This window comes from Arachis hypogaea, chromosome 3 (genome assembly GCF_003086295.3).
Source record: "Arachis hypogaea cultivar Tifrunner chromosome 3, arahy.Tifrunner.gnm2.J5K5, whole genome shotgun sequence".
NCBI classification, from domain to species: Eukaryota; Viridiplantae; Streptophyta; class Magnoliopsida; order Fabales; family Fabaceae; genus Arachis; species Arachis hypogaea.
In genome coordinates this window covers 13,519,729-13,536,302 of record NC_092038.1, presented here as the reverse complement: position 1 = coordinate 13,536,302, position 16,574 = coordinate 13,519,729, and the positions used below count along the sequence as shown (strand labels likewise).

Below are 16,574 nucleotides of genomic sequence, written 5' to 3'. Positions count from 1 at the left end.
TAGACGGAAAAATGGTTACATTAAACATTATAAAAAAATAATTTTAATTATAATGCATACATTCAATTACATAATATCACATTAATAAAAATAATTATATTTTATATTAATAACGTAAATAATTATCTAAAAAATATAAATATAATTAATAAAATATTTTATAATATCAATATATTAAAATTAAATTCTACAAAAAATATATTATATATATTCAAAATAAAATTTAAAATGATTAATTCATCAAGTGTTATAATAGAGTCACTATAACAGCAATCGTGACTATTTCATGTACATTTTCTTTTTATCATAATGTGTCTTTTTTTTATCTCTCACTTTTTCTAGAACTAAAATAAAAAATAAATATTTTATGATTAATAAAATTTAATATTTTATTTTAATAATTTTGTACAACTAAAAATAATTAATTTAAGAAAGAATGAATATAAAATGAAAATAAAAATTAAATGAATATAAAAACAACAATTAAGAAATATAATATATGGTTATGTAATATATTTAAAAAAAAATATATATAACAAGAAGTAACCAGACTTAGTAGTAGCTAAGCTATTTCTCATCCTTCAAATTTTCAATTCGAATTTTACTCTATGTAAATTTTTTAAATAGGTACAAATTTGCAATCACAACGACAATTGTATAATATGTTACAAAAGAATGATAATTTAATAAATAATTTTTAAAAATAATGGCATTTCAGTAAAAAAAAAAAAAAAACCGTAATTACCATCACGACTACCATATGCACGATAAAAAATTATGATTCTAAGAAAATTAGTTAGCGAAACTATAATTGATATATAACCCGCATGGATCTCGGGGGGATATATTTTAATTTTTAAGTATTTCACCCAATATAATAAATATTATAATGTGGATATCTCAATTATTCTCAACGGATCGGATAATATATGCCTTAGGTTGGTTCATATCTTTATATAGCTGCTCAATGATGTAAGAGTGGACCAGAAACTCTATTTTCAGTATTTTCTCTCCCTCTCTTCAATTATCTCATATCTATATATTGTTTGTTAGTAATTTTATTATAATTATTTGTGCAACCTTCAATGGCCGACCTGATATATACCCTAATTTTACCTAACCCTGCTGACGTTAGTAACCATACTATTATACAATAATATAAATGCACATTTTTCATCATATATTTGTTAATTATGTATAAATATAACTTTATTTCCGTAAAATTTCTGTTAATATATAACAGCGTTTTCTACGTGATTCATTCAACTCAAACCCTAATTACAATTTATCTAAGAAAGATTTTGGGAAACATATAATAAGAATATAATGAACAAAATATTTTAAAAAAAAAACTTAACCTTATTTCTGCACAAAAAACGTGAAATTCATATTTGATTGTATAAGAATATAATGAACAAAATATGACTACCCAAAAAAAAAGATGTGAGATGTTATTATATATATTGATCAAATTAATATAATAATATATATAATACACATACATACCAGAAATTGAAAAATTAGTGAGTAGGCGAAGATGGAAAGAAGTGCAAAATGAGATATTGACGCGGCTCAATTAAATTACATAATTGATTATCTCGTCTCAAGTATGTCTTCAAATTGAGGCACGTCAATACCTTGTTTTGTGTTTCACAATTAGCACTACTTTTCCATCGTCACCACCACTATCTCATGAGGCATGACCCTTGTTATATAGAGCTTGCTCCTCTTTCATTATTGACCATACCATGAGAGAGGGAAAGAAGCAAAAGAGCACCATAACAACAATAACAAAGAGAGAAAGAAGCTATATAAGCATGTTGCACCTTTCTCACTTGAGATCTATATCTATGTTTATATACCATACATTTTGGAGGAAGAGTTAGACATATCAATTTTGTTGCTACTTGTAGAGAAGAAAAAGCGAATGAAAGAAAGAAAGAAAAACGGGCTTTTATTTTATGTACGTATGCAACTGTTTGACTAAGCATTTTTTATTTCTTCCACCAAGCCACCACGTAGGGACCCGCTTAATTAATTTCTTTGCATTTAATGTTTCCTTTAATTTCTTCAATTTTGTTTTTGGTTGTTAGCTTTCTTTCACCGGCTTGCTTTGGTCACTCTTCAAAAGTATTCTTTCATAAAAAGTAAGAAAAATCAGCTTTAGATTTTCCGCTAAACAAACAGATTTTGTTTTAATCTATCATTAATTGCACCCATTATTCATTCATTGACTTCAATATTAGTGCTCCTGTTTTATTTTAAACAATATAAGTTCTTTCTTAATATATTTCTCTAGTCATGTGTGTATATAAATTAATAAGTTTCGTTAAATAAGTTTTCTTATTTATCAGTTCAAAATATATCTAATACGATTTTTTTTTCTTAATAATGAATAAGATTCATTTAAATATACATGAGAAATGAACTAAAAGAAACCAGCTTTAGTTGAATACCATTGAAACAACATTTTTTTTCTTTTTTGTTTTCTTAATCTTTTAATTAGCTTAAAAAATAACTTTAAAAAAAATTAAATAGGCCATATATATGCCTTTAAAAAGTAAAAACTACTTCACATGGTCAATTAAAGTGGTATATAAATAAGGAGTCACTCACATAAATATATTTAAAACGTTTTTTTAAAAAAATATTTTTTAACAATTAAAATTTAATATATAATTAATTAAATTGTGTTATCTCTATCATGATTAAATTGGACAAATAAATTTAGCTGAAAAGTTAATGAACCAAATTTTAAATTAATCTAAATTAATATTTTTTTTATAGAAAATAACTACAATATTTTTATTATAAAAAATGACTAAAATATTTTTATTATATATATTAATTTTAAAAATTTTAAATCTTAATCCTATGATAACACAAAAAAATTAGGATTTAAATTTCTCAAAATTATTATTATTATTATTATTATTATTATTATATAAAATAATTTTTTTAATTATTTTTTATAATAAAAATATTATAATTATTTTTATAAAAAAATTAATTTATACTAATTTAAGATTAATTCACCAATTTTTTATTTAATTAATTTATTTAATCTAATTTTAATTTATATATATTAAATTTTAATTATTAAAAAATATCTTAAAAAAACGTTTTGTATATCTTTATTTAAGTGGTTCATATAAATATTGTTTCTCCCTAACTTGTCTCGAGTTCACCTTCAATATATATGTGTAATAAGTAATAACTGTGTTGAGACACTCAAGCTTTTTTTGTTTTTTTTTTTTGGTTTTTTTTGGGGGGGGGGGTGTTTACAGTATTTTAGTTTAATTATTATGCACTCTCAATGATTTATTTATATTAATTTTTGAAAAAGTGAGTGACTAAGTCAACTATGTTAGCTATATAGCCTATTACGATAATATAATATAAAATATGTTTATTTAAAGATATTTTATCCGAGAAAGTTCTAACGGCCAGCATTTGTCAACAAATTATATCCCAGCATTTAATTAGTATTAGGATTTCAACATGTTAATATATTTGACTTTTAAAAACTTATATACAAAAATATAAAAATATTAATTCTGGTTATTAATGACAAAAATAATAAACTATGCTGAATTACTAATCATGTAGCATTACTGATTTTATCTTATCGGACATACAAATTGAATAATCTTTTTTATAATCAAGAAGATAGAGCTGAATTAATTCTAGTTAAAATAAATATTCACAACACTCTTGAAACCAAAACAAAAGCCTTTTTAGTAACATCATCAAAATTGGAGTTTAAAAGAAATCAATAAAACAACGAGATATATAATAATAATAATAATAATAATAATAATAATAATAATAATAATAATAATAATAATAATAAATGTGATTATATCATAAAAAATATTAGGAGGTTTCGACAGATGTGCATTATCCCCCAGCTGCCTATCTTCTTTTTATATTTTTATCTTTTGGGGTGGTACCTAGCTATTTAGATATTAATTAAAATGTTAATGAATTTCACCAACCACGCTGGACCACTGACAATACTCAATAGGACAATCCAACAATGGCTTTTAACGGTTGGAGAATTTAAATTGAGGTCTCTGAATTTATGATGTTTAACCATAGATGCCTTTTGATGTTCCAACTCACCCAACCCTAAAAGCTTCGATCATCTAGGGCTACTTACTCAAGTCTTGTTCTAACCATGTTCCCTCCCTCCATTTTTTGAGAATTAACTTTCATACAATATAATAAAGGAAATTCACATTCAAATATCATAAACCAATTTCCACAAAATCATGCGGTTAAGATGATCAGCATCACGTCATCACACATGCATCGTGACTTCTCAATACTTATCTTGTTTGTCATTCATCATTAAGAAAAGAAGATAGAAAACTAAATATAAAAATCTCTTCTTAAATTTTCAAGGAATATATATATATATATCAAAAAATATTATGTGCATATAAAAAATCAATCACTGAATTAGTTATGATTATTTATGTATAAATATATATAATATTTAATTTATTTTAATATATATTTTATATTTTAATATATATTTTATTTGTGTATTTAATTTTTTATGTAGAACTAATATATATATATATATATATATATATATATATATATCATGTTAAATTGATAAGCTATTGAAGGATATTGGGCCAAAAATAAGACCAATAGTTAGGAACAGATCCAAAAAATTTTAATGGAGGGACTGAATTTTAGATAATTTTTTTATTCTATAAAAATAATTAACATATAATTATTAGAGTTAGTTTTTTTTAAAATTTATCAATATATATATAATTATAATTTTTTTACAATTTTATTTTTAATATGATAATTACATAAAAGAAATATAACAATATCAATAGTAAATTATAAAATTATAAAATACCAATCATTTATAGTGTGTTTAGTTAAAAATTATCACATATCTTATTAATTAAAATTAATTTTTTTAAAAATTTTAAAAAATTTAAAAATAAATTATAAATTATTAATTATTTGAAAGACACAGTACCCTTATAGAATACAATATATATATAAGATATTTTTATAAATTTTTTTTTTAACAACGTAAATTTAAAAGAAAAATGAGTATTTTTTACCAGAAAATAATATTTAAAGTATATAATATAATTACCAAAATATAACTACGTAAGTCATTATTAATATAATAATATAAATATTAAATACATTAATATAAAAAATAAATATTTTTTAAAAAAATATATAGAAATTATTATATAAAAACTCATTAAAAAGGTACAAAGACTTGAGGGTATGATATTAAATTAGTTAAGTAAAAAATATTAGTGAATTAAACAATTAAGACATAAATCATCACATAGTGAAAAATAATACATATAAAACTATTAAATTACATAATATATTTTTATTTTTTAAACACATATTTTATATATAAGTATAGTTTCTTAAAATTTCGGGAGACCGAAGCCATTACTCGCCCCTCCTGGCCTCTAGATCCGTCCCTGGCAATAGCAGAAAAAAGGGTAAAATTATTAGAGGAAGCTATAGTGCTGAAAATGAATTAATAAAGGAGGTTCATTCGGCTATCAGCAATGGAACCCAAGAGAACAAGAAAAAAAAAACCTAATTGGATGCAAGACTACATTTTGAATTAATGAAGAGGGACTACTATAATTCTATCTTTGTAACTTTGACCAGTTAGTTAGTTAGTTACAGGTTAAATATTATATAGTAAAATATCACAATAGAATAGTTAGTTAGAAAAATTTCTGGGATCATTTTCGTAGGAGTGAGCTTCCACTCGAATAGGAGCGTATCTTTCTTGTAACCTCTATTTATCTTCTACTTTACACTACTAGAAAATTAGTTATTATAGACAAATATTTCCGACGGATTTTATTCTACGGAAATACAGACGAAATTTTAGAAGAATTTTTTGTCAAAAAACAAAAGAAATGAGTTAGCATAAATTACAGATAGAAAACAGAATCCGTCGATAATTATGTCAGTAAAATTAATTTTTTTTCCATAAAAAATTGTTACAGACGGAAAATTAAATAGACAAAACGTTGTGTTTTATTAAATTATTACAGACGAAAAATTCGTCTGTAATTTAAATTTCCTTTCAGAAAATATTAGATTAAACCTAATTCTACCCCACTCTCTCGAGCTCCATTCACACTTCATTCAACTAAAACGAGTTTCTTCTTCTCTCTTTCTACGAGCTTCTTCTTCCGCTGCTATCGCCGCCGCTTGCGTCGCGTCTCCTCATCGCACGAGTTTCAGTCACATCCAATTCGAATCAATTCAACAATGGCTGTTGTGGCTTCACCTTCCTCCAGAAACTAGACGATGTCCTCCTCGTGCTCCTTTTCCTACCCTTTCGCTTCATACACCTCCGCCAATTTCGCTCCCGGAGCCTCCCCCTCGTCCTCACGCGCTTCTCCTCCTCCTTTGGCCACCATCGGCATTTTTCTTCCACCTCTTCGCCACCGTGTCCAACATCGTCATCCGTGAGATTCTCCTCGGAGCAACCACCAGGCTCCCCCGGGCAACACTCCATGGCTATAAAGAGGTATACTCTGATTTTATGATTTTGAAGTGCTGGCACCTTTGCAGAGCATACTCTTTTGGTATAATACCATTGTTTATATTAATGTATATCTGAGTTTGATTTTTCATTTGCTTAATACTTACAATAATATTTATTCTTCAATTTTTCTTTTTATTTTTTTTATTTCTCCCTGAGATTGGATATCTATTATCAAATGTTGGCAGATGATGGAGATGATGAAGTAGGAAAATCGTCCCCAGAAGCTAGCTATCACAAACAGAGGAACATGAATAATAGAAGAAGATCCATTATGCGTAGATGTAAATACTTGCATGGTGCTCATTCTCTCCTAAAAATTTAAATCTATCAAATGTTTCTTTTTTTACACTTGTTATTTAATGGTTCTTGACTTGTTGTAATTTTTTTTCATACACTCAAAGATACTACATTATGAATTAGTTGTTCCAAAAGTTTAAATTAAAAAGAGGAGAAACATTAATGATTATTTCTGATCTATAAATAGTTATGTATTTGTCTGTCATTGCTTTAATTTTGTTTTTACCAACTACTTGTGTTAAAGTATAAAAGTCTTGACTGGATCTTTTCCTGCCTCATCATGTTTGTACCAATTATATTTTCAATGGAAACTTTCTTAATTTGTAAACTTAACATAAGATAGATAAACCCTTCTTTTTATTGTAGAAGCAAGGTTTTTTTTCATTCATAAATTGCTAAAATTATACACTTTTGTTGTGTTCAAATAATTTTCTTGTGGTGTTTCAGTAGATATTTTATCCCACCTAGTTTCACCTACTAAATTGCTTGCATTTTATGCTGGATTTTTCTTGTAGATATTGTACTTGTAAAACAGGAAGGAATCTCGATATGGACATGATACGATCATTGATGGTATGATCAAGGATGGCCTTTGGGATATCTATAATGACTTTGGCATGGAAGTTTGTGCAGAACTATGTGCAGATCAGCATGTCATAACAAGAGATGAGCAGGTTATGTAATATATTTCATGCTATGCTTATGTATTTCTTTATTATATCGATTTGAGAAGGTTTACCTTCTTGCCAAATGACATTACTCTAATTTCTTGGAATATATTATTTCAACTCATTTCTTTTTTTTTATGTATATCTGTTATGACTCATATGCCATTCAAAGCTTTGAGAGAGTAATAACTGTTCAAAATGCTGGTCATTTTTCTTGGAAAATAGTTTCGATGTGATTATGATTTCTGCCTGCACTGAACTGTTGATAACTTATGCAGTAATATTTATGTAATTCTGATTTAACACTTTGGTCTCCTACAGGTTGAAGTTTCTGGTGGAAGAGGAAAATCCTCTAGAATAGTTGATAAAGATGAAGGATTGGGAAAGGTAAGCATATCACAGTATGTAATTACATGTTAACTTATCTCTATAGGACATAGTGGTAGATATTAGGATTACATTGTAATGCCATGTGTATGCGCATCTATAGTATAATATACTAACCAGAGTTGCTGATAAAGGAGAGTTTATTAGAATTTAGAGTTTCTTTTACTTTACTATTTTCTCTTTTTTTCTTTTGTGGTATATTCTGCCTCTATTGGTATAACTAGAGAAATTTGTCACCAAATTCACATCACTTCGGTAATAAAAAAAATATGTATTTGTTGTTGATTTTTGGAAAGCAAGGAAAATTTTTCAGTTCATTGTTATTTTTGTTTTCAGTGTTATCTCAGCATCTAGCCTTTTGGTACCGCCAAGGTTAAGGTTCTTCTGAACACCCGAAAATTAAGCTCTGTTAATATGGTATTATACAATGGTTAATGTTGGTGTGATTACTTTTGTTATTTAGTTTAGAAGTTCTTCTGACTTTTTTACGGTTTACAATTTACTTGATTCATGGTCTTTCTGACTTGCTTGGCATTGAATTATGGTGGAAATTTGTACATTTTGATTAATATCTATATTATTGTTCTTGTGGCTAGTTTGATGCTACAAAGTTAAAGAAGTTTAAAAGCAAACTTCAAGCAGAATGGTGGTCCTGTGACTGCTGGCAATGCTTCTAGCATAAGGTTCGTTTCTTTCACCATGTCACTTTTATGTATTTAGTAAGTAGAGATATATGTTGTTGCAATTATCAATTATCCATGGAAAACCAACGTTTTTGGTTGCTTTGTTGTATCAGTTATGGTTGCTTTGCTTCTAGCAGTACTTGCATATATGTGAGCTTACGTAATGTAAAGATTTCAGTATGCTTTCACAGGACTTTGTATTTTTGTTATCCTCCTTCACTTTTTCTTAATCTTATAAAACATTGCTAGGCGTCTGAAATCTGTCCATGTCCTATTTTTTGACACCAGAAAACTACATATGCTCAGTCCAATGCAAACAAATCAAAGAAGAAGTAGATGAACAAATACTTTCAAGTTTCGGCCACACAAGAGTCTACCATGGAGTGAAGAATTATGCAACTCATATTAGATTGGAGAGTTTAAACTTTAAAGAGAGCATGAGAAAATAGTTTTAAAATTTAGGCTGAAAGTCCTGCCCTTCTCTGTTGTAGTTTAAAAGAAATTTTGGGGTATGTTTTTATTGAGACAGTGAGATATTGGATAATGGTGTTGAAAAATAACATCTAATTTTATAGGTATTATGAAATGAATATTATGTTTATTTATGTGATTTTTGGCTTTTTTTTTTTCAATTTACAGTGTGTTTGATGGAGTAAATTTAGAAAACAAATCTAAAGTATTTATTTTGCAATAGAAAAATTAAAAAAATCTATTTTACCTTACAGACTAATTTACAGACGGATTTTCTGTCTGTATTTAAAGTGTGGGATGATTTTTCAAGGTTCAAATTACAAACGAAAAATTCGTCGAAAAATCCGCCTATAATTACAGACAAAAAATCTGTCGAAAAATCCCCTTGTAATTACCGAAGAAAAATCCGTCGAAAAATCTGTCTGTAATTGCCGACGAAAAATCCGTCTGTAATTACTGACGGAAAATTCGTCAAAAAGTTTGACGTTTCAGGGAAATGGATGGAGAATTTACAGAGGGAAAATTCGTCGGTAACTGGTAAAAATCCGTCAGTAATTTTCCAACGAAAAAAATCCGTCGGTAAATAATTTTCGACGAGACTTTTACAGAGGAACAAAATTTGTCGGTAACCAAAAATCCATCTGTAATAAAAATTAAATATGTCTGTATTAATCCATTTTCTAGTTGTGTTCATACATCAATTCAATACTTTTATAGTTGATGCAATTTCTTATCTACAATCTTATTTTCTAACTTAACATTTGGTGCTTTCATTGAGAGAGATGACCATCCCCAATGAACTCACTCGTTAGACGGAGATTGTTGCACTTCAACAACGGGATCGCATTGAAGTTTCAAGTCAACTCAGAGCCACCAATGCTCAGTTGGATGGGATAGAGCATTATTTGCAAGAAATTCAAAGGATGCTGAAAGATTGCTTGAAAATGAAGAGAATTGAACTAGACCCTAACGAGCGAGGACTGGCACATGGCTCCAGAGCTCAGTGGAGCATTGGCTCCCCTTAGATTGTGAATCGCAATCTCAAGATCGACCTTCCATTATTTGATGGAGAGAAGCTAGAGGAGTGGGTATTCAAGGCAAGAGAATATTTCGAACAATATTCGATTCCAACCGAAATGCGGGTATGCATACTCTCTTTTCACCTCACTGGACCTATATACTCCTGCTACAGATAGATAATCACTAACAATATAAGATATACCTGGAAGTCATTTCTAGATTTTTTGTTGGTTCGATTCGGTCAAAGTCAATTTTATGATCCCAAGACGGCTCTTAAGGAGTTGAAACAAATGCATAGTGTTGCTGAATATCAAAATTCGTTTGAGAAAATCTCTAACTAGGTGACAGGCCTCAGTGAAAAATGGTTAATCTCCCTTTTTGAAGCTGGACTACAGGATTATCTCAAGTGTGAGCTCTTATTAGCCAAACCCACCACGTATGTTACCATAGTTTTGTTAGCTAAGCTGTATAAACAAAAATTCATAATCGCAAATCTATCACATAAAAAACGCACTACAACAAATATAACTAGCGCTACTATCTTAATCACCCCAATATAACCACCCTCAAAAACCCCAATCCAAAATCCAATTTCAACCTGGTTCTAATTTCTATGCCTAATTAAAACAACTACACAAACCATACTCCACTCTTCATGAAACTGTTAGCATCAGAAATTAAACTTAAAAAGGAGAAGGGACTATGCTATCATTATAAGGAGAAGTGGTCTCCAGAGCATAGATGCAAAAGCACTTGTTACCTACTTATTCAGGAGAAAAAGATGCAAGAGTTACTCAAGGAATTTGTAGGGCCTTATAATAATAATAATGAAGAAAGATTTTGGGCTAATCCCATAACCGCTTAACCCTTCCCACTCCAGCAGCACACACACTCTCCTCAGCAAAACACATTTTTCTTTCTTCTTTCCTTTCTTCTACACGGTTCTCTAGTGCTCCTCTCCCTTCTCTCATGTTATTTTCATCAATAATAAATTCTCATACACTTTTATTTTGAATATATACACTACTCTTGTTCTACTCCAATTCTATTATACCCTATCAAATGTGCTCTCTTATGTTAGTATTATTCCAAAACTTCGTTGAAGTAGTTTAAGCTTGAAGAAGAAGAAAAAATTACCTTTAATTCAAACATTACCAATTATTAAGATATTAAGGTGACTTTTTAACTTGTTAATTACCTATATCATTAATTTTTGTCATGTTTATAATTATGGGTATTAATAAATTCAAAAATTTAGGGTTAGAGTAAGATAGAATTTGAAATTTTTTTAGTATATAGGTTCTATTAATTATATCAATTGATGTTAAGATTAATTAACTTATCAATAATGCTAGGGAACCAAGATAGTTCTAGCAAAAAATTAGCCAAATACCTTTAGGTGAATTCAAAACCTCTACGTGGATGGTGTTTATACTAGGCATTAGGATATTTTTTTCTTTGTAAATTGGACGGTTTTGAATCTGTTTTCTAATTTATCATGTTTTAGGCATTTGGAGAGAGAAGGAGGATGAAGAGACGGAAGCTAATTGAATCAGTTTTCGTGATTCACGTTGCAATGATACTGAACATATCTCCTCCTAATTTGAATGTGGTGAAATATTTAATAACTAATATTTTAAATCATAAATAAATAAAACTAATTACTATATTTATAATTAATTAAGTCGTTCTATTTTTGGCTGATTTGGAGTTAATTCCATATACTTTTTCTTAACTTATTAGAATTATTATTATTATGTTTGTGGTATTAGATACTCAAAGAAACCATTCTTCTTACTTGTTGGAACCTGTGAAGTAGAAATTCTTCTCTTGGATTTTAGTCTGTGAATAAACTTTGTATTTATAGTTAAATTTTAACATTTACATTAATTTTATAATTATTAAAAATAATTTTATAATTTATTATTTAGTTATTTATTAACTTATTTGTCAATATGATGTTTATGTTAAATATTTTAAAAAAAATTCACTTGAAACATAATATTTTACGTTAAAATGAATGAAAAATTTTAAATTATGTGAACAATAAAATAAAAAAGAAAAAATTAGGATTTTAGTGGAATAGCGTAATTTAGAGGTAGAATATTTTTTATTCTATTAGACTAAATTTATAATTCATTATTTATATTATTCACAAAAATTATTGTCTACCTAACAAAATCATAATAACAAATAAAGGATACAATGCAACTTGGTCATAATAGCAGAATCGACTTAATATCAAACTAATAAATCACTATAAAATTATAATAAGATATATCTAAATATTATATATTAATCTATAACATTCTAAAATAAAGTCTAACATACATATATACTAAGCCATTGAATAATCTTTTAATACGTGATAAATTTTATCAATCCAACGTTGAATTATGTCATCATATATTATCATGATAATTAAGCTTACTGAATTTCATAAAATTTATATATAATCATATTGTTTGTATTTTTAATATATATATATATATATATATATATATATATATATATATATATATATATATATATATATATATATGAAGAATTAAAATAATATTATTTCAACTATGTGTAAAGATCAAGAGTCGTAAAATCATTTTTGTTGAAAACAAGAAAAAAAAAATACCCATCATCTATATATAGTTGATACCAATTACCATCTAATGCGACAAGACCCAATTGTTATTATATAAACAATTGAATAATATTAATAATACACAGAACTGTATATTAAAAATAAAATCACATGTAATAATTTTAGAAGAGAAAAACATATTATTTGATCCACCATTTGAGAAAAGGAACAAAACTAATTTATTATGCTAAAAAAAAAAAATCAATAGTAGAAGTGAAAATTTCCTGTGTAGATGAAACTTAAAGGACAGGACAAGAATGGAAGAGAGCAGGAAGTTCCGAATATGTATAAATCCTTTATGCATAGTGATAGCTAGGGACCTCATATTTCAGATCTTGGGATTTTCACCTACTCAACCTAATTCCTCAAAATATATCTTTTAACCTTGTGCTGGGGATGTGCATTGCTTGTTCGGATATGTTACTGAGCGACATAAATGTCATGCATGTTACACACTGTATATCTATTTATGCAACGGTGAGGTAAGTAACAATCTCTTTCATCATGTTTGAAAAAACAAACTTCTTATTGTCTTTCTCATCATAATTAATTGATTAATTATTGCAGATTGTCCAAGAAGATCCTTTTTCAGCTTAGGATTCCATTAAAATAGTTGTACACTTACACTATACTATCTACTCCTAATTCATAAGTGTAAGTTAATTATCTTTCTACTATTTATATATATTGAGTTCTTTATCAAATTTCTTTTGATAAATACATCTCAGAATTAATTGTATGAATAAAAATTATTTGATGATATATACATTCTCATATAAAAGCTTATTTCTGTCATAAAATTTTAATATAAATAATCAACCTGATATATTTCTAATAGAATGGTTGAACTAATATAGAATTTATAGTTTTAACAAATTATTGAAAGATTTAAGGAGTTAAACATTAAAGTAGTTTTTAAAATTGATGACTTGCACTAAAATAATCTCCCACTTTTAATTGTATTATTTTAATTTTTGAGATTCGAAAAGTGCACTATAATAGTTTTACAATCATTTTTCGTCATTGAAGGGTTAACGCCATGAATGACGTGGCAAGAAAATGTGGGTGAGAAAGCGAATTCTACATATGACACTAATCAAGTGAGGCTTAATTTTGCATGGGCGCTTGAAAACTTGAAAACTAAAGTGAAAACTCAAAAAATTATGGATTTTGTTAAGTAGATAATAACTTTTGTAAATAATGTAAATAATGTATTTTAAAATTGACTTAGTAAAGTAAAAAAGTATTTCACTCCAAATTATTCCTTAAACTTTAACATTAGGATAACTATCTACACATTTAGTAGATTGAATATCTAGTCATTATCAACTATGCATGAGTAAATCGAATCAAAAGAAATAACCATCCAATTAAAAATAATGAATATAATCATCTGTATATTTGTTGAATTGAATATCCGACATATCTATTAGTTACATTCTTTAGTATTTTTATTATTTACCTATACTTTTTCAAAAATTATACATTAAAGTGTTGTTTGTGGATGTCTTTGTAAGTTAGTAGTTGGTGTTCGTCATGATTTTTAAGCTCAAGAATTTCAGATAATAACACTTTATGCTCAGAATAAACATTAATCAGACTATTGTTCTTTTTATCCATAAAGCACCTTTTTTTTAACTCATTGTGAGTTAGAGCTCTTAAACCAACATTTAAATTCTTTCCAGCCACCAGCATTCTTCTATCTTATCATATCCAAATTTTTTGTAATAATTTCTCACAAAAAACACATTTAGTATATTCTCATCAAAGTCACCAACACATGCTTGTTATCAGATGAATAGATCGTTTTTCCATTGTCATCTTTATGAAATTTTCTCTCTGATGAAACATAATATCCATTAGTCAGAATTCACCCTAAACATTAACAAATACTACAAAAAAAAGCTCTACAAATCATTAAACCACCTCTAAATCCGTATGAAAAATTGACATTATTCCACCATTGAAAATAGAACATAAAAGAAAACCCCCCTGAACGAGTCACAGAAGAATGAAGAAAACCTTAGCAAAGACTCAGGTTTAAAAAAAGTTAAATCGAGCTAAACAAAAAGATGTAATGATCATCCAGAAACATGTATACATTGCGTAAAAAGATGAAAAAAGATTCTTCTTCAACACTAATCTCTATGACTAGCCACAATCGAATCCTAAAATCCTTCAGCAACCACAAGTTTCTTTCAATCTAGTATAGAAGGAGAAGACGAAGAGTGATCAAACAGAGAGAGGGTAACATTTTATTAGCCATCCCCTTAAACGACGTCGTTTAATGTGTGGATCTAGTGATGAGTAATGAGTTTTCCAATGAATAAACTATTGGGCTTGACTGCATGTAGGCCCAATAGGGTCACAGTGTAAGGGCCCTCTATTGCTAGTTACCTTCTCCACATGGCCACGTTCATCAAGAGAAATTTAGAATCTCTTTTACTTATTTAGTGCATTGCTGTGATTCCTAAATGCAAAAAAAAAAATAAATAAATAATCATACTTATTCAACTTCATTTGTCCATATTACAATTTTCATATTTTATTAATTATTATGAAATCAAAGGATTTTTCCTTTATCAAATTTCTAGCTACAATAGCTTAAAAGATATTTATACTTTTCACATTTAAGTTAAAAAAATAAACCTAAATTCACAAACATACTGCGGGAGCTGCTAATTAAAGGAAAATAAGATGAAAATACATCTTGATAAATTCAATATTCTAACAACTTAAAATATATAATAATAAACTATTAAATAATATTTGCTCTATTAATTTTTTCACACATGAAATTCTTAATATTCCTCCTAATGTCACAAAACTTAAACCTGTAATGATAGTAAAACTTAACCATATATCAACTTGTGTTCGCAATCACTAAAGTGTCTTTTTCATCAATACGTATCGGTTTGTTAGTCTTTAAAGATTGTGATAAAGTGGGACATATTTGGATTGAACCATTCTGCAATTTGGCTCACTCATAAATGTGTTCAAGTTGATGCTTCAATTTGAAGAGCTATTTGTAGCCTTTTGTTCTTGCTCTTGCTCATAATAAATGCTGAGTATAGTATTTATTTATCACAATAAAAGTAAAAGTATTTATTTATTGAGAAACGAATTTAACCGTTTACTTTTACAATATAAAGTACTTAATAGTATGGGGGTACATAAGTATATTTCTAGTTCTGGTTGATAAAGAGAGCATATTACGTTAAACACTACTCGTTACTTCATTGATGGCTCTTATATTAGTGTTCATCAAATATAATTGTCATGATGAAATTCAAACCAATGTAACCTATTTACTGAACTATTCAACTAACCCATAAAAGATTACCTTGTTTGGTCATAATATACATAACTGATAATTTGAATTTCAGAGGAAATCTGGTAATCAACATTACTAATATAAGAGTTAGCTATCTACATTACTTGTCCAATACTGCATACCAAACAATATATTGTAATATTGCCAATAATTTAAAAGATGATAATCATCTCTCTGGTAATCTAAAATATTGGTAATGCTAATAGGCAATATGTGAAACACCCCCTTAGTGCATAATACACAAGTTCAAAGGTTTTAGTATGATGTATCATATTATTGTCTCTGAAACAGATTGCAACAAATCAAAGCTAGTGGTTATCCCCATTTTTGCCATAGAATTTCACCTTGCAGATAATCACATGGGTTGTATTTGTAAATGTGTACAATTTAGCAGCTTTGACATTAATATTTGCATGCACATCAATGCAACTGAAACTGACCAATTCATCAAAAACATGAATTGGGCTTAGAGCACATTTAATGCATGCTCCAAAAATGCTTAAAC

The 16,574-nt window shown here is 27.5% G+C and overlaps 1 protein-coding gene across 7 annotated transcripts; it reads left to right on the top strand.

Annotated features, from left to right (window-relative positions):
* Nucleotides 1-6,140: 6,140 nt before the first annotated feature.
* LOC112789594 (acetyl-CoA acetyltransferase 1-like) lies at nt 6,141-9,211 on the top strand. Of its 7 annotated transcripts, none has more exons than XR_003196319.3 (7): nt 6,141-6,553; nt 6,757-6,867; nt 7,384-7,542; nt 7,858-7,923; nt 8,520-8,606; nt 8,720-8,771; nt 8,895-9,211. XR_003196319.3 is itself a non-coding variant. In XM_072232415.1 (6 exons), exons 3-5 carry the CDS (start codon nt 7,444-7,446, stop codon nt 8,598-8,600), a joined length of 246 nt encoding a protein of 81 aa, XP_072088516.1. In that variant the 5' UTR covers nt 6,141-6,553; nt 6,757-6,867; nt 7,384-7,443; the 3' UTR covers nt 8,601-8,606; nt 8,895-9,211. The 7 variants fall into 7 exon arrangements, 3 of the variants coding, with proteins under 3 accessions (XP_072088516.1, XP_072088518.1, XP_072088517.1); XR_011879544.1 differs by having other exon boundaries at nt 6,146-6,553; nt 6,757-6,852; XR_003196322.3 differs by having other exon boundaries at nt 6,146-6,553; nt 8,720-8,783.
* Nucleotides 9,212-16,574: the final 7,363 nt, after the last annotated feature.